The sequence below is a fragment of the Xiphophorus hellerii genome, chromosome 20 (assembly GCF_003331165.1).
Source record: "Xiphophorus hellerii strain 12219 chromosome 20, Xiphophorus_hellerii-4.1, whole genome shotgun sequence".
NCBI lineage: Eukaryota > Metazoa > Chordata > Actinopteri > Cyprinodontiformes > Poeciliidae > Xiphophorus > Xiphophorus hellerii.
In genome coordinates this window covers 28,395,962-28,414,552 of record NC_045691.1, presented here as the reverse complement: position 1 = coordinate 28,414,552, position 18,591 = coordinate 28,395,962, and the positions used below count along the sequence as shown (strand labels likewise).

General features: G+C 40.6%; 1 protein-coding gene and 1 long non-coding RNA gene across 2 annotated transcripts; one reads left to right on the top strand and one right to left on the bottom strand.

Moving 5' to 3' along the window:
• Nucleotides 1–1,068: 1,068 nt before the first annotated feature.
• On the top strand, nucleotides 1,069–17,620 carry synpra (synaptoporin a). Its single transcript, XM_032549714.1, has 6 exons — nucleotides 1,069–1,254; nucleotides 1,393–1,458; nucleotides 14,945–15,069; nucleotides 15,206–15,404; nucleotides 15,569–15,760; nucleotides 16,165–17,620. Exons 1-6 carry the CDS (start codon nucleotides 1,237–1,239, stop codon nucleotides 16,414–16,416), a joined length of 852 nt encoding a protein of 283 aa, XP_032405605.1. The 5' UTR covers nucleotides 1,069–1,236; the 3' UTR covers nucleotides 16,417–17,620.
• LOC116710579 (uncharacterized) lies at nucleotides 16,040–18,264 on the bottom strand. Its single transcript, XR_004337101.1, has 2 exons — nucleotides 16,584–18,264; nucleotides 16,040–16,469 (listed from the first exon to the last, which is right to left on the bottom strand). It is a non-coding gene; the product is annotated as an uncharacterized LOC116710579 (long non-coding RNA).
• Between the last annotated feature and the right edge of the window lie 327 nt (nucleotides 18,265–18,591).

Here is an 18,591-nt window from a genome sequence, read left to right as displayed (position 1 = left end):
CCCAAGATATTTGGGATGACGCCATTGACAGAATTCGATCTTCCTCATCTTGTGCTTGCCTTAGTTTGATTCAATTTAAAGTTGTGCATAGGATTCATTTCTCTAAATCTAGGCTTTCTCATATTTACCCGGATGTTGTGGATATATGTGATAGATGCAAAGGCTCCCTATGCAATCTTGGCCACATGTTCTTTCTTTGTCCCAAATTATATAATTTTTGGTCTAATTACTTCTCAATTATGTCTTCTGTTCTGAAAGTAAATTTGCAACCTTGTCCATTTGTTGCCATATTTGGTATCCTCAACCCTACCTTAGTGTTATGTTCTGCTCAAATGGAGATTGTTGCTTTCACATCTTTATTGGCTAGACGTACTTTACTGTTACACTGGAAGTCTGATAAATGTCCCTCAATATCCCTCTGGGTTAATGATATTATGTTTTTTTTAAGCTTGAGAAAATCAAACACACCCTTCGAGGGTCTACACAGACGTTTTACCAAAAATGGCAATGCTTTCTTTCCTATTTTTTAAACTTGGAAGTTTTGCCCAATTGAAGTTGCCTGCTGCTGAATTTTGTGTTGGTTATAAGTATGGGTAGTCATATCTGATGAAGAGTATATTTTTTTATTTTATTTCCCATCAGGTTGACTTTGAGCTGAGATGGGAAGGGGGGGGGGGGGGGGGGGGGGGGGGGGGGTCGGGTTTTTTTTTGTTGTTGTTGTTTAATTTTCTTTTCTGTTGGGAAAAAAAAAAAAGGCTGAAACTGCTGGATTGTAATTTTGGAATTTCTATTTTTGTGTAAATGTACTGAGTGTATTGATCAATATGTATCCATAGTGATATGTTTATTTATGTTTTGGCTCTAATAAAAAATTTAAAAAAAGAATTGGAAACTGAACCCTACAACAAAATAAACAGATTAAACTCCATATCTGTTCGATGGGGGGGGATGAAGTCGCACTCCTCTGCCTTCCCTCTCTCCGTGAGTGTCTCCATGGCAAAAGACCGCTTCTCACTCATTATAAAAACGTAAATAGATGGGGTGTGGGGTGCGGGGGGATTGACGAGTGTTCGGGCTTTTCCGCTCGGAGTCGGACTCAGAGCCCCCCTCTGTGTTTACGCGGCAGATACGTCAGTCGAGTCTCTTGGTTTTGTTTTGGGGCTTTTATTTTTTTTGCGGTTCAAGATTTTCGCTTCATTTCTGACAACGATAAAATATATTTTTTCTGCAGCTGACATGGACACCGCTAACCAGGTGAGGAAACACGCTGAAGGACTGAACGGATAAACGCGTAAAATGAACGCCCTGAGGGTTAATTACAACTCAATTGGCCGGTGAGTCCATTAATTGGTGAAAATAACGTTTCCATCCGCTCGCTTTGTCTCTGTGCAGCTGGCATCGGTGGGGACATTTCAGGTGCTCAAATTGCCTCTGGGATTTATCCGTGTTTTGGAATGGGTGAGTTGAAATTTCATTGTTTATTTGCGTGCAATAACTTCATTTTGCTATGGAAATACGTAAATATTTTACACTCCAATTCACGTGTGTGTTTCTAATGAAGATACAGGCTTCTTTTTTTTTTTTTTGCAAGGAGTAAACGGGATTATTTTTAATTGAATTCGCGCATTTGGATGGTGAAACTTTCCACGCATCTGGATTTTTGCACACATTACGCGCAAACATTTTCGTCAAATCCGATTCGCTGTGACCAGACCTTTATGTTTACATATATTCAATCGTTATTTTCTATTGGTGAATAGGTGTGCAAACTGTGTGCATTTTTTTTCTTTTGCGCCAGCCTATAAGAAATGACCCATTTTACCCCGAGTGAAAAGAAATGATATAACGGGAATCACCAATGAGCACTGGGCGTCCTCGCTGTGACTGAATCAAAGCTTTACTACAGCCACCCCTCTCTGTCTGGCAGTGGGTTGTGTTGACTCTGTGTTTACTGTACAGTGCACAGAAGCCTGGAGCTAAAAAAAAAAAAAAAAAACGATAAGTGAGTTTCTTTGATGTGAGTTTAGAGAAATTGCTGTAGCCACCAGGGTGTTCAGCATTTGCCCAGATACTGTGTGTAAGTGTGTGTTGGTGTGTGTGCGCCTGTGTGTGAGGCTTTGCAAGTGTGAAGAGAATCATAGTTTTCATTAGCTGAAGAAAGATGAGGGTTTATTACAGTTATATGAAGTGAACAGACGAATCTGACTTTCAGTTTCAACCAATTAAGGTGAGTTTACACGGGTCTGTCAGCAGGGACTGCCCTGCACAGACTTTCCTCAAGGCCACCAAGAGAACTTCAGTTCTTTTGGTGGCCTTGATTAAAAAAAATGCACCTATTTAATCATACTAAAGAAAGCATTCGTGCCCAGCTAAAATGTGTGTATGGGTCCCATATGGAGTTTGCTCCATACTTATGAATACTATGTGAGGCTATGCTCAAAATGAGTTTTTTGAATGGAACCCATTTTGGTTATGTCATGAATCGGTGCGGTGAGGGGTGGTGAGGCAGACGCTGTAGACCCAGGTAGGATGAATAGTTGAATTTAATAAAGAAAAAACACAGTCCAAACAACAGGCACATTAGACGAGGACCCGACAAAGAACAGACACACAGGTGAGGCTAAATACACAGGAGGCAATCAGGGAACGAGAAGCACCTGGGAGCAATCAAGGGGAAGACAGGACAACACAGAGACTCAGAGACACCGAAAACTCGAAATTAACACACAGAAAACACAGAACACGACAGGTTAACGTAATACAACGTCTATCAGAAAATCTAGCTGGGCATTCTTGGTCTGAAATTGGTCTCAAATGACAGCTTAAGGTAGACATTATATATCTGGGATCCATGTTTTGCCTAGAGTTATCCTGCATCATTGTGGCCATTATGTAACATTTTGGATTCGGTGCCCTTTATTTGGTCATTTTCCTACCTAAATAATTGTTGACTCGTGGGTTATTCTCTACTGGACCTTTTCTTTTTCCTGCACATTTTCTAATCAAATGGGTAGTTTGAAAGCTAGATCAACAGTCATAATGCATTACAATACAATCTGTTACCAGTCGATCAGGCAGTAGTATCTTAAAAGAGGAAAATAATTACTTTCAACCGGCTGACCGGCATTCCACAGCAACATTGTCAAGACGGTTAGCACTGCAACACTCACGCTGCATACAGCCAGAGAAAACGCTGGTCGCTCTGACACTTTTTCTGGCTTCTCACAAAGGACTTTAAAATCTAGGAATTATGTAGCATACACTTTTTTTTTCAGTATTTGAATTAGTAAAACCTTAGTATGCCAAGGACTCTTTTTTTTTTTTTTTTTTGCATTTGATGATGATGTTGTTCTGCTAGTATGTTCAGGCCTAGAAATTTAGCATAGAGTGGGGCGGTTCACAGTCAAATGTGGAGCAGCCAGGATGTACAGTAGTTGTGACCTCTTAGTCTGAAGCCATGGATCTGAGCTGGTAAAAAGGTGGATTCCTCCTTCTAGGCCGGTGCTCTGTGGGAGAGTTTAATATCCAAGTGTCTTGTTCACAAGTGATTCTAGAATGGAGCGGATGATGGATCATCTCCAGAGAGGTAGGTGCTACTCTTGTCTGTCACACCGAGCAAAGAACTGAGCCAGAAAGCAAAGCTCTTAGTTTAGCAGACCGTCCACGTTCAAACCTTCCCCTTTGGCCGTTGTATATGAATTATGAACCAAAGAGTGATCAGGAGTGTTTGAAATTAGCTTCATCCACAAGGTGGTACGGGAGTCAAAGTAGAGGCATTTCTCCTGCATGTAAAGGAGTCAGGTGAGGTGGTTCATGCATCAGATCAGGATTCCTCCTGGCCAATTCCTTTTTTGACATTTTCGATTCATCTCCTCATTGGGCATGACTATATTTCCCCTCTGATTTGGGAACACCTTGGATGGATGGGCGGGTGGATGGAAACGGGCCCACACCTCGTCAGACCCGAAAGAAAAGAACAAACACATCACAAGCTGCGTAACACTCTATCATAGCTCACATGTCTATGTTCTTGTTACTCTTTGTGTGCGAAGGGAAGTGTGGGTCATTATGTGAGCTTCACTGCCTCCCCCAGCACACACCACCTCCGTTCCTCACATTTCTGGCACTGCAAGTGACCTTTTCAGTGCAGCACCTTTACTTCTTTTCCGTCTGTCTTCTCCAGAAAGAGAATATTCCTTTGTGTCTCGGTTGGCCTGTGGGTTCATACAGTATACACACAACTAGCTATTTTAATTAAGGTCAAGAATTCATATTTATTCTGCTGTGACACCCGTGGTTATTTTTTTCTATAAGCTGCTCTTCTCTAATAAGAAAAGACGGGCGTGATCCTGTTTTTCTTTTCTTCAATCATTTGTAGTTCGTCTTCATTTGAGCCAAAATTGCAGTCTTACTGTTAATGTGATGTGAGGAACCTGCAAGGGCAGTGTTAGAGTATTACATTGGCCCCTTTTCAGACCATAGTGAGCGTGTACAAATTACCATCACTGATATAAGCACTATGCAGAAAAGGTGTTGCACATTGCCCTCATATCCAATGTGTTTGCTTTGCAAATGCATTCATTACTTCAAATACAATCAAGTTCTATCTCGATTGTTTTCAGCTGTTTTCAGAGCAAATCGTGGGTGTTACAGATCCAGGAGGAAAACCCAGACAGACAACTCTCTCCCCAGCAAAACCCCAGTAAGCTCGCTGTGGGAAATACCACAATATTCTCAGACCAAAAGATATATCTTTTCCTCATTAAAACCTTCAAAGTAACCACCTCACCGGACTCCTTTTGAAGTAGAGGAGCAGTGACTCAACTGCAAGCTTCCCCAAATGATAGAGGTCCTCATTTTATCTCTAAGGCTTAACCCATCCACCCAATACAGAAGAACCTAATTTCAGCCGCTCTGATCTTGAATGTCAATTATTTGGTTAATGTCCATAGCTTATGAATATAGGTAAAGGTCAGAATACATACAGGCTGATAAACTGTGGCTGAGCTCTTCCTTTCCTACAACAGGTGAGCTGTGCCTACACTACAGCGGATGAGGGCCCGTTCCATATATCCTTCTCTTCATCCAAACTTTGGAGTTTGGATTTGTTGTTGTGGCTCATCAGTAGTTCCTTGGTGTCGTATCTTCAGCTGCTTGTACAGAGGGGCTATCACTTGTAACTTTGTTAGAAAGTTATAACAAATGTCGATTGATTATCATGGATAATGTCACTATTTACCCTGACTAAACCCTGGTAGCACTAATAGGGTCGAGGGATGATGGATGACTAACATAGGAATGAGGGATGAAGGTGATAGAGGTGGAAGGACAGTTGAGAGTGAGGGAGGACAAACAATGTTAAATGGTAGAGTTGAGTATGAGTAGACTTGTGGGTAAGTGAAGGCATGATTGAGGCATAGACCTACTTACTAACTAAAATTAGCACATGAACTCCTTTAGATATATAACAGGTTTATGGTTTTAATCAGTTGTGAGCTTTTGTTTGGAGTCTACCTTGGCCAGACCATGGCTGCATCCCATCAGCAGAACTGAGACATCTTTGCTGACAGTTAACTCCCACAAATGGACAGCTTGGAGCAATAGCTGGATTCTGTAATGATTGGCGAATTTCAGCTCTTCCAGACAGACGAGACATTTTCAGACTGTGTTTCAAATGGGAGCTTTCCTTTACACTGACATCACCTTGCTGAAGTCATTAGCAATGCCACAAAAATCAGCCACAGTATTTCCTGTTCATTATGACCACGTGCTATAATCCTAATCCCCGTGGCACATTTCTACAAACAGTAACTGATCAGTGGAAACGTGTGCTGGTTTGCTTTGTGTGTACGTCCTTAGGCACTGAAGGCTTTTATAAAGGCAGTGGATGACATTTAGTTTGCAGACGATGAACCTTGGACTGTACGTCTGATTGATTGTGTGGACAAATAGTGGGCTTTTAAAAGGTTATGTTAACTATAGTTGAGACTTCCTAGTAAAATGCTACATGTCTTGGTTTCCTGCATTAATAGTCAGCACTGGATCTGCACAAGCACAATGTGAATTCATTAGTCAGGCCTGCAGGCAAATGCACTATGTGTACACTTGTTTTGTCATATCTCTGAAACACACAAAAATACCGAACTATTAGATTTAAGTCTTTGAATAGAACTAAGCATTGAGGTTAGGAATTTAGTTTTAAGGGTTAGCGTTATAGTACGAGGCTTGGTGATCCATTATATCAATAGTGGGCCCTTTCGAATAAAAAAAAGAAATAAAAATTATTTATGTGTGCGCGGATCTTGTTCTTGCTGGCACGCCATCAGCGGCTGGCATATTCTGCTCCAAACAGCTGTGAGGTCCCCCTCGTCTCCTGTGTTGGCCAACTCATGCAGAAGCTGTCCTTTGAGATGTGCCCAAACTCTTCACCGTTTCCGTCTGAAGAGTGAAAGGAAAGAAGCAGAGAGAGAGAGGGACGGGAAAAAAACGAGAATTGCACAGTTGCTTGCGCACATGATTGCAAATGATAAACATAGCCATGCTGCTGAAGCTTGTCGCACAGAGCAGCTCTACAAGTACACTACATGAGGCCTTGTGACTCACGGGGCAAAGCCCGGGCATCCACTGTGAGTCTCATTCATGAGTAATCGTGGTCTTCTCATCCAAACCCGCTTCTGACCAACTATTGTATGATGTCATCCTGAGTACCTTACTGTACACCAGCTTCGTTTGCCTCTGGGTGGTTGGAGAATCTTGTGTGCAAAAACTAAAGGGTTATTAACATTTTTTTCATTGCCTCTGTTTTGTGGTTTTTGGTGACAAGACTGTCTGAAAAGACATCTGAACTGCACATTGTGCTAGATTTAACACAAAGTTCCAGTGTTATTTTCTTTGCTATTATTTATTTGTTGTAGATTGTGTCACTTCAAGGGCTGTCTGCTGTTGGACAAGGAGCACCACATTAAATCAAAGATTGTATCAGATTCCATCTTTACGTGTTACAACCATATCGGATTTTATATGTTACATTTTCTGTTGTTTACTGTCCTGCCACTTTCTTTGATGTGCCACTATCTAGCCTTTAATCCTATAGGTGCCAAGTGGATATGATAAGCATTTTGTGCACAAGCGTCAGTGCACGCCCACACACACACACACACCCACCCACGCACACACACACCCACACACCCACACACACACACAAAAACAAGTCAAAGGGAGATGCAGTGAGATTAGCGACAGCTGTTGACAGATATCGCAAGAGACTTGCCAGGTCAGAGATCTGTTTGTCACCACTGAAATAACTGTTCCCTGCGACAGGAAGAGACACGGCTGGAGAAGCACATAGCTAGTCAAAATGTTGAAGGAGATGATGTTTATTATCTACTTAAGCAAATATCTCAGTACCCACTGGGTTCAAGGCTGTGAATAACACCATGGCGGACATAGAGTAAATTAGTAATAATGGGAAAGGTGAGAAATGTTCTTCACGTCTCTCTGGGTATTGTCTTAAAATAGGTTTGGGAGATGATGGGATTTCATATGACTGTCACAAAAGCTTCATCATATAAATCTCAGCAGTCAGGGTGCTAATAGACGACAATTCTTTCCTTTATTGTTCCTGTCTGATGACCAGCAAGTGAAATACAGAATAATCAGATTTAGATTTAAATTAATCAAATCTGAAAGCTCACTATTTTTTCTTGACTAATTCATCGTTAAGGTGTGTTCCTTGATAGACTCTTTTTTGAATTTATTAAAAAATCAGATAAAAGTTAAATGCACATGCGTTGATGCAGAGATATCAATAATCTAAGATGTTCTCTTTCCCGACACATTAGGTCTTTGTCGGGCCTTTTTCTCGCCTTTGACCCTCAGAGGATGCTACTTCCTCTTTGTGTCAGACAGAGAAAGGTTACCTGTTCTCTCTCGACAAGACATATCCCACCCAGTTCAAGGGAGAGCACTGCTGTTCGTTCTTTATATATGCAAGAAGTGCAGAAATGTGGTGTTCCACAGATCATTCATTTACATGCCAGAAACATAGAATAACACAAAATGTGCTATATTGAAGATGTGCATGCTTAGTAATGAGTGATTGCTGGCACCATCCAAGGGACAGCCCACTGTTACTCTATGTAGCACTCAAATTGACAGTAGGAGGAATTGCTGCAAAGTCATTGCCTGGCTGCAATCAGCTTGGTTTCCTTAGATTAAAAAAAATAAAATCCAGCTGATTTAATAAGCGAGACCTGATTGCTCAACTTCATAAACAGAATGGATGTTGACTTTGAATTTATTGGTTTGGCTGGATTGGACTGACTATTTGTTTCTATATAAGTAGCTTTTATTTTGTAAAGTGCCCTGAGGCAACATTTGCTACATGTCAGTGTTATGCAAATGAGCTGAATTATATTGAATTATATAGTTTCCTTAATAGACTCTGGTTTGCACGAGGAATTAGTGATTATCACATCTTTTATCATTGCATAAAAATAAGAACTAGTCCCTTTGTGATGATGGTGATCAAATAAATTAATAATTTTTTGCAGATCCAACAGTTACTTAATGGAACTTGTAGCTAATGCAGCTTTTTTATAATTAAAATGCTTTTTGTACTTTTATTTTCTGAATTTTAATTATACTGCTGACACAGTTGTACATTAACTGGGTAGAATGTACAACAAAATATTGGGATCAAAATTGCGGTCCAAAGGACACAAATGCAACCTAATTTTTGTATTTATCCAACTGTTGTAAATGCAGAAAAATGGTCACATGCAGCTTTATTCGGATATGGGTAGTGATTGTCCTTTGGCACTAAAGGCCCAGTTACTAAAATAAATGTCCACTTTCTTGTGGTCAGTCAACATTAGAGCTGAGTGGAGCAAAGAGACAGAGAGGCAAGGTCAGTCTGTGCTTCTGACAAAGAGCTTCCTTTGCAGGAAAGGATTAGCTGCTTCTAAATGAGTTACCTATTTTGAACTACTGTCTTCCAGTGTAGCATTGATCACACAGCTTTTTACTGAAGACTTGTTTTCTTTTGCACCTTTATAAACTACATCCTTCTTCTAAAGGGGTAGTAAAAAAAAGTAATTTCCCAAAAAAACTCAATAAATGTACATTTTTAGCAGACCATGCTGCCATGAAGTACGAAGTTGGAACCACTGAAATAGACAGAACATGCAAACTTGAAAACAAAATATGAATTGATTGGATTTTTCAAAATCATTTGATTGTTTATTGGTAACAACCGCTCTTTGATATTGTTTTGTTGTGACGGCACAATGATGGAAACCATCACAAGGTGCTGTTAGTGAGCAAAGAAAACCTGGCAGTGTTGTAGTGAGTCTCATTTTTAGCTTCTTAATTTGCTCGAGCTCAATCATTAGAAAAAATCTTTGTCCGCTTATTAAAATCTGCAGATAATATCACCCAATTGTGTGAGTGTGTGTGTGGTCTTTTTTCTTTATATATATATATATATATATACAGTATGTATTTCAGGTCATTGATTTGCCATGAAATCAAATCATAACTTTCACATTAGACTGGAGCGTTTGGGTGCCATGTAGGTCAGTAGAGATGAGGGATGACTGAGATGTTTCGTAGCTTTGTTTACACTGCAGACCGGTTTAATTCCTGCGCTCCCGCTTTATTCGCCCCTTCCACTGTATCTATTTCTCCCCTTAGCTTTCCTCTTCTACCTCCCAGCTCCCCCCTCCCCCCCTTTTCTCTCCTTCTATCTCTTGTTCCCTGAGGAGCCCAGCTGGGAGAGGCAGATAAACACACAGGGGCGCGAGGCTTAGCATCCATCCTCCTTCCACAATGCCACGCTCTCCTGTTCAAAGGCCCCGGCTAAGAAATGAGAGGGGCTAAAAACCCGAGCTGAAAAAAAAAAAAAAAAAAAAAAAATCACAGTAAGGACGAGGCAGCTGAAAGAGAGCGTGAAAGAGATGCTTATCTGCGGCTCTTTGTGGTTAATTAAACGGTAGCTTTCATTCCCGTCGCTCTTCTGGTCACTTTCCTGGATTTGATTTCTCTGCATCATCTTTCGTTGGGAGATTTCAGTTGCGCTGTCATTCGCTCGTCTCTGTGGGTAAACAAGCCACACCAGTTTGGAGGTTTTTCTGCAGATGTTCCAGCTGTGCTCCATGTATGCGGCATTCCGGCTCCACCTGAGGCCCAAAGCTGCAGGCAACAAACCCTAATGAGAGTCTGTTGTTTATTATTAAGATTTTGGCTTTAATCTGGGCTGCTTTAATCAGAGATTATGCCTACACAGCATCAACACCGCACACTCATGTTTACCTCCTTTGAAAGCTCCTCTGATCATTAGCTAATGGTCATTTGAAAAGCCGACCAAGTTTTAAGCTACAAAAACAGGATTATTGAGTCAAAGCTGCAGTATGTAACTTCTTCTTTTTTTTTTTCAATGTTTTTTAACATATTTGTTAAAATTGTCACTATGCTGTGATGGTATAACATGAGACAGATAATTTGTGAAATAATTCAACTTTTCCACCTCCTCCCTTCTGTTCTGCTGTCATTAACATAAATACACAGCTCCATCAGAAACAGCCAATCAGAGCGAAGGGGAGGGTCTTAGCGCTGTCAATCATCCTCGTGTACACATATTCCCCCTTGCTCTCTGCTACACTACCGCTAGTTCCCCAAGCCGGAACCTGCTGTGAATGCTCAAGCTAGTTAGCATGGCCACATTTAGAAGCACGTGCACAAGGCTGATTGACGGCAGGTTCCTCCTGGCTCTGATTGGTTGCTTTTGACCAGGAGTGATGCATTTCTTCAGACGGCAATAGTGGCTCAGGAAGGAGGTGGAAGAGGTCGATCTTTTCACTGATTATCTGTCTCATACTATGCTGCCACGACATGGTGACAGTCTCAACAAATATGTAAGTAGCATATTTTTGTAAAAGTGATATAGTGCAGCTATAAAGACACACTTTGACATAATTTAGGTATCTAAGTTAAAATAAAATCACCTCTTGCCCTCTTGAAAGTATTGATGTATAATGCTGTGGGCCCGTTTCTTCTCCAAGATCCCAGAGAAACTTGTTGAAGCTCACGGTATCGTGAAACCTTTAAAATACCCGATGTTAAATGGGTTTGATAGGAATTGGGTTGTTGTTCCCAACTTTTAGGTAAGCTTTCTACTTATAAGAAAAACGGTCCACTAGAAAAGCTTGAAGTTGAATCGGCTTATGACATAAAGCTCAAGCTGGGAATATGGATAGCACAGCCACTGTATCATGTTTCTGGAGCAATTTTATTAATTATTTGAAAGAAAAAAAATTACACCTTCAAGTGAATAAAGGACACTAATGTAGACACAACAAACTTATGGGTCAAAGGGGAACATACCAATTTTAAGTCAACAAGATAGATTTGAGAACCTCGTGGCTTCATTCTGGTAACGTTCACTAGTTGGTTCTAAAATGTGTAGGTTTTCATTCTAATAAAAGGTTGAATGAAGGAAATCTTATGTTTATGTCTTATGATTGCTTAGTAATTCAAGGCATGAATCCAGCAGCCGTCTCCTTAATTCACTACTATATTTTACCGTCTAGATCCTGAACTGTGTCAGCGTTGAATGCCACCTGCTGAAGGTGTGCTGCCCAGGTCTATGAGGGGCCGTTTAGGACAAAATTTACGTTTTGTTTCTCACACACTACCAAAAACTCTCGCATACTCCAAAAAAGTAGCCACGCACACTCCAAAAAATTACGTTTTGTCTCTCACACACTACCAAAAACTCTCGCATACTCAAAAAAATTACATTTTGTCTCTCACACACTACCAAAAACTCACGCATACTCAAAAAAATAGCCACGCACACTCAAAAATTACTCACGCACATTCAAAAAATACTCAAATTGCGTATACACACACTACTAAAATGTCACACACACACACACAAACGTTAACTTTCTCGCTCACATACACTACTATCAGCTCGCGCACATACACACAAACGTTAACTTTCTCGCTCACATACACTACTACCAGCTCGCGCACATACACACAAACGTTAACTTTCTCGCTCACATACACTACTAACAGCTCGCACATTCACAAACGTTAACTTTCTCGCACACATACACTACTACCAGCTCGCGCACATACACACAAACGTTAACTTTCTCGCTCACATACACTGCTAACAGCTCGCACACACACAGACGTTTATCTCTCACATACACAAGACTAAAGTTGAACACACACACAGTACTAAGACTCGTTTTATGTATGTGTGAGAGCGACACTCTTTATGAATGTGTGAGAGCGAGGCTCTTTTTGAATGTGTGAGAGCGAGACTCTTTTTGAATGTGTGAGAGCGACACTCTTTTTGAATGTGTGAGAGTTGTCACGGAAGAGGCGGGGCATAATTTTTGGATCAAACTGCGCATGCGTAGATCCTAAACTATAAGTTTCGATTGTTGACTCACTGTATGTTCTATTACTTAGTATATTTGTGCTTTTAAATATATATAGAACGTTTAACTTTCTTGTAGATTAAATGTGCTATAGAAATAAATGAATCTGATTGATTGATTAAAAATAGCAAAATTGCTGTAGTACAATCTGTCCACTGGGTGCCAGTATTACAGGAATTATTAACCGGCGCCAACTAGTGCCGAAGAAGAAAGAGTTTGCTATACCGAACATGGCTAACTCTAATTCGAAACGAGAGAGAATTGGTCAGGCAGCTGCCATTTTAAACACCATTCTATCTTCTCCGGAGGCAGCACTTTGACAGGCGCATTAAACGATTCAACGACTGCCCGCAGTGCTACAATCTGGCACCCAGTGGACAGATTGTACTACAGCAATTTTGCTATTTTTAATCAATCAATCAGATTCATTTATTTCTATAGCACATTTAATCTACAAGAAAGTTAAACGTTCTATATATATTTAAAAGCACAAATATACTAAGTAATAGAACATACAGTGAGTCAACAATCGAAACTTATAGTTTAGGATCTACGCATGCGCAGTTTGATCCAAAAATTATGCCCCGCCTCTTCCGTGACAACTCTCACACATTCAAAAAGAGCCTCGCTCTCACACATTCAAAAAGAGCCTCGCTCTCACACATTCATAAAGAGTCTCGCTCTCACACATACATAAAACGAGTCTTAGTACTGTGTGTGTGTTCAACTTTAGTCTTGTGTATGTGAGAGATAAACGTCTGTGTGTGTGCGAGCTGTTAGCAGTGTATGTGAGCGAGAAAGTTAACGTTTGTGTGTATGTGCGCGAGCTGATAGTAGTGTATGTGAGCGAGAAAGTTAACGTTTGTGTGTATGTGAGCGAGCTGGTAGTAGTGTATGTGAGCGAGAAAGTTAACGTTTGTGTGTATGTGCGCGAGCTGATAGTAGTGTATGTGAGCGAGAAAGTTAACGTTTGTGTGTGTGTGTGTGACATTTTAGTAGTGTGTGTATACGCAATTTGAGTATTTTTTGAATGTGCGTGAGTAATTTTTGAGTGTGCGTGGCTATTTTTTTGAGTATGCGTGAGTTTTTGGTAGTGTGTGAGAGACAAAATGTAATTTTTTTGAGTATGCGAGAGTTTTTGGTAGTGTGTGAGAGACAAAACGTAATTTTTTTGAGTATGCGAGGCTATTTTTTTGGAGTATGCGAGAGTTTTTGGTAGTGTGTGAGAGACAAAACGTAATTTTTTGGAGTGTGCGTGGCTACTTTTTTGGAGTATGCGAGAGTTTTTGGTAGTGTGTGAGAGACAAAACGTAATTTTTTGGAGTGTGCGTGGCTACTTTTTTGGAGTATGCGAGAGTTTTTGGTAGTGTGTGAGAGACAAAACGTAATTTTTTGGAGTGTGCGTGGCTACTTTTTTGGAGTATGCGAGAGTTTTTGGTAGTGTGTGAGAGACAAAACGTAAATTTTGTCCTAAACGGCCCCTCATACAGGTCTGTTATGGTCACTCTGTGGTTCCTGGTGTTTTAGTCTTGGGCCTGGTACACTTGCAGAGGCTCAACTAAGCATTTGATATTTAACTCGGTAGGTGAAGCGATACTGACTCTGTGTCCAAGTTTTGTCTCTGAGACGGCAGGCATACGTTTGAGCATAGCTACTTCTTGTCAGTGATCCGACAGCGCCCTCCAGTGGCTCAGGTTCACTCAGACTGAGAGATAAACAGCGTTGCCAGCTGTTGGCAAGCTGCACGTCCAGCTGCCTATGATATGGGAAAGGAGCAGTTCATGCAAACCGGGCATCAGCTCTGATTATGGTGATTATGGCTTTCAGAACTCTTGAGGCAGTGGGGGGTTTATATGGGCAACTAGGCTAAGAGAGCAAACTGAGGGCAGGAAATGTGTGTGTGTGTTTGTTTGTTGCATGTTCATGTTTGTTAATTTAGATAAAGGCTCTGTTTATTTCACTGACTTTGACAATTGCCCTTTGCCCTTCAGTTTTACCAGTGTGAAGTACGTAAGTAGTTCACAAGTCTCTGCTTAGAGGAGATAAATTAATCGTTGGTTTGTTCTCCTGTTCACACTTCCAATGGAACTTTAAGCCACATCTAAAAAAACATGTCTTCTTAGTCCTTTGTGACGGTGCAGTGGCATGTAGAGACTCAGCGTTTTCCCATTCTTCTCGCCAAATTAGTTCTAGCTAAGTTAGACCGGATGTGGTGTATCTGTCAACTGCAATTTTCAAGTTTGCCATGGATTCTCAGTTGGATTGAGCTCTAGTCTTTGACTAGGCCATTGTACCGCATCACCGCATGCTTTGATCTCAACTAATCCACTGTTGCTCTGACTTCACGTTGAATCGTTTCTGTCCTGCTGTAATGTGAACCTCGAGCACTGTCCTTAGCAACGTCTAGCAGGTTTTCTTCTTATATGCTTTCTCAGCCTTTGATCTGTTGCTTTGGTCAGTGTTTCTTACATGTTGACGTGTCTCTGCAGCTCTTTGCCATTTTCGCTTTCGCCACATGTGGTGGCTACTCAGGGCAGCTCAGGGTCAGTGTGGACTGCATGGAGAAGGCCAGCAGCGACCTGAATATCGGCATTGACTTTGGTTATCCTTTCAGGTGAGTGTTGAGCACATTCCTACTCATGGGGTGAGTTGGAGAATGTGCTTCGTTGTTTAGAGTTGCGATATTTTCTCAGGGCCAAGACGCTGTATTTTAATATTCATGAAGTACAACATCCCTTTGTGTGCGGCAGGTTGCACCAAGTGTCGTTCGAAGCACCCATGTGTGAGGCCATGAGGACAGAGCGTGTGTTCCTCACCGGAGATTATTCTTCCTCTGCTGAGTTCTTCGTCACCATTGCCGTTTTCTCCTTCCTGTATTCTCTCGTGGCCACTGTTGTTTACATTTTCTTCCTGAATAAGTACCGTGAAAACAGTCAAAGGCCGCTCATTGTGAGTATGATAAACTCTTACTCGTTATTTCTTCACATCTTATGTCAGCTGTTATAAGTGAACGCACCATTGAAAATACATTTTTCCTGACAAACGAAAAAAAGAAAAAAGTTCTTTTTGTTCGGTGAATCTGTTGAAACTGAGTTCTTCTTTGTTTCCCTCAGGACTTTGTGGTGACAGTGGTGTTTTCCTTCATGTGGCTGGTCAGCTCCTCTGCTTGGGCCAAGGCCCTGTCCGACGTGAAGGTGGCCACTGATCCGGACGAGGTGCAGCTTCTCATCCCAGCCTGCAAAGACCCGACTAACAAGTGCAGCTCTTTGCACGAGCCTCGGTGGTCTGGGCTCAACACCTCGGTGGTAAGCTTAAAAACCATGTCTGCTATTATGCTGGGAAACAAGAAAAGAAACAAGATTTTTTTTTTCTTTTAGAGTTAAGGGTTCAGATTAAATTCTGTCAATATCAGAATAAAAAGTGAGCTATTTTATTAAAATGTCTTGCAATAGGACTGACTGAATCAGTCCTCTTGATCGAACTCTTATGTTCATTAACACATTCTTTCAGAGGACTTGGTTGGATGGGCATCGTATCATGTAGACCAAATTGTTAGTTTTACAAGTGATAAAAATGTCACATAGTTGATTTATTTGTCATTTATTTCTACAATAAAGCCTGCTTATAGTTTAAGGGGGAAAAAATCAGGGTTCACGATTCAAGGTCCATGATTGCCCAAGTATCATTCTCCCTTTTTTTTCCCCCTCAGGTGTTTGGATTTCTCAATTTTGTTCTGTGGGCTGGAAACATCTGGTTTGTCTTCAAGGAGACCAGCTGGCACAAGGGTGGCTCCAGGTTGGCAGGCAGCGCGCCCAACAAACAGGCCGGCACCTTCGACCAGCAGCCCTACGGCCAGGGCGGCTTTGACCAGTCGGGAAGCTACAACACCCAGGGGAGCTTCGACCAGCCGTCCGAGTACAGCCAGGTGGGAGGGCCCACCTCCTACTCCAATCAGATGTAGCTGTGACTTGTCTTTCGGCATCTTCAAACAAAGGCAGTCAGGGGCTGGGCATGCTGTTAAAAAGAAAGACGGCCATAAGGAGTCAGAGGGCACCTGCTGTAGATTCAAAGAAAAAAAAAAAATCTAGTTGGGTATCGTAGAACAAAATATTAGACGTAGTCCCTCACCCTTTCTCTTTCAGAGGTTGTGTTAGCTGAATGTTGTCCTTCTAGTAGTTTGAAACGCATAACAGTTTCTCCGTGCTCGACTTGTTCCTTTTTTGACCGGCCGTCTCTGTTCTAGTAGTTTGTTTGCACTCTGTATCGGACGGGAAAGTGCTCTTTGTAAAAGTTTTAAAGTGCATGACGTTGTGTGCTAGTAAGGTCTCTGTGAATCCAGGAAAGAAAAAAAAAACAAACACGATAAAACATGCATTCTAAGTGTAAAAGTTTACAAAACTTACTCTGCTCTGACACATCACTGATAGCTAATCAGGTATTCAGTCATGTTTTTTCTTGTAATGACGAATATATTTTGATAATAGGTGTTTCTAATTCCAATAATATTCATAATTCAGGTATTTTTTTCCCTGCTTTGTATTTTTTATTATTATTTTACAGCTGCAACTCTTTGACTTTTTGTCTGAAAATGCCAATAAGTAAAAAAAATAAAAATAAAATAAAATCCCAAGTGACAAATGCATTCTGTAAAATCCTCCACAAAAAACAAGTTTGTACAAGAAACCTAAAATATATGCAACTTCCGCCGTGTGCGCTGACATCCAATGTTTATTTTCTCCTGCACAGATGCTACCATGCAGTTTTAAGAATATTTTTAAGATGTAAACTATAGAAGCCACTTTTCATAGAAGTTACCTTGACAACTTCCGTCCTTTTTACTCAAAACACACATTTCCAAAGCATTTCCACACTGTTCATACAATGAAAGCCCTGCAAAAAACTCCTAAATGCCATAGTTATGACCAAAAAATATGACACTATGACGTTTTGTACAAACAACATCTGTTCTGTTCAAGTGTTGTAAAGTCATGACCATTGAATGGAATGCTTGGATTCCTGTTAATTGAATATGATATTTCCAGCCCTGTGTTTTGACCCGTCTGAGCATGTGACTTGCACTGGTATCGAAAAGTCTAAACACGGTTTGCCACTCATATCTAAACGTGCACAAGCCCATGACTCACTAATAAAGATGGACAAATTTGTTCTGTGGCTCATCTTTGTGTCTCTTTTCAGAAGAAGTTGTTGGCTTAGCCTCTGGCCTCGGTTTTAACTGAAACGACTTGTGTATCTTCTGGAGTTCGGTCTGTGCTAATTGGAATATAAATTTACTATTAGCACTCATAATGCAAAACAAACAATAAGTGGAAAACGATGTAAAATTGGAAAAAGAAATCCCAATTTTGAAAAATCTGGAAAAATTGACAATTTTGTGTTGTGACCAGCAGGTGGGGTCATCCACACATGCACAATAGCCGCTGAAATGAAGTAAATCTGCGTAACTGTGTTTGTGTGCAGAAACACAGAAAATGCAGAAAAAAAAATCTCTGCACTATCTGAACAGTAACTCAATCAGTCAGTTGACTGATATAGTAAGTCGTACATCATAAACAGTAGTGGTGGCTCTTGTATGAATTATGGTGAGTTTTGCATTCCATAAAACTTTACATCACAATGTCAACATGCAGAATCGGCGATCAGGTCTACGTACATGCAATATTTGGAAAGCTCTACAATATGGGTTTCAAAAAAATAATAACTGGTTTGTCCATCTACATGAACTTGTATGTTACGATCAGATAACAGATGGAGATGGGTGGAGTATGAGTCAATGTTTGTTGATCGTATATTTTCACCTGAAATCACGCAACCCTACCATCAGAACATAGGGTTCTGTAACTTAGGGATGTAACGCCGAGAAAGATTTCTCCATTAACAACTGAGAGGGTTTTTTTTAAAAAAAAAAAAAACCCCGAAACGCCATTTTTATTAAAATGTTAATAAAGAATTTTTTTTTTTTACTTCATCTCCTTTTATGTTGTTTTATTATATTTTTTGAGGTATATCCGCGTCTAATTTCCTATCAGAAATACTTGATAGGAGTATTTTCAAGTATTTCTGATACTTGAAAATACTTTCTAACAATGCAAAATATGAAGTAAGAAACAATACCCAA

Excerpts from the sequence above, each read along its gene's own strand:
- synpra (XM_032549714.1), top strand. Across the intron at positions 15,070-15,205 it reads GACTTTGGTTATCCTTTCAG|GTTGCACCAAGTGTCGTTCG; the intron begins GTGAGTGTTGAG and ends TGTGTGCGGCAG. Across the intron at positions 15,761-16,164 it reads CTGGGCTCAACACCTCGGTG|GTGTTTGGATTTCTCAATTT; the intron begins GTAAGCTTAAAA and ends TTTCCCCCTCAG.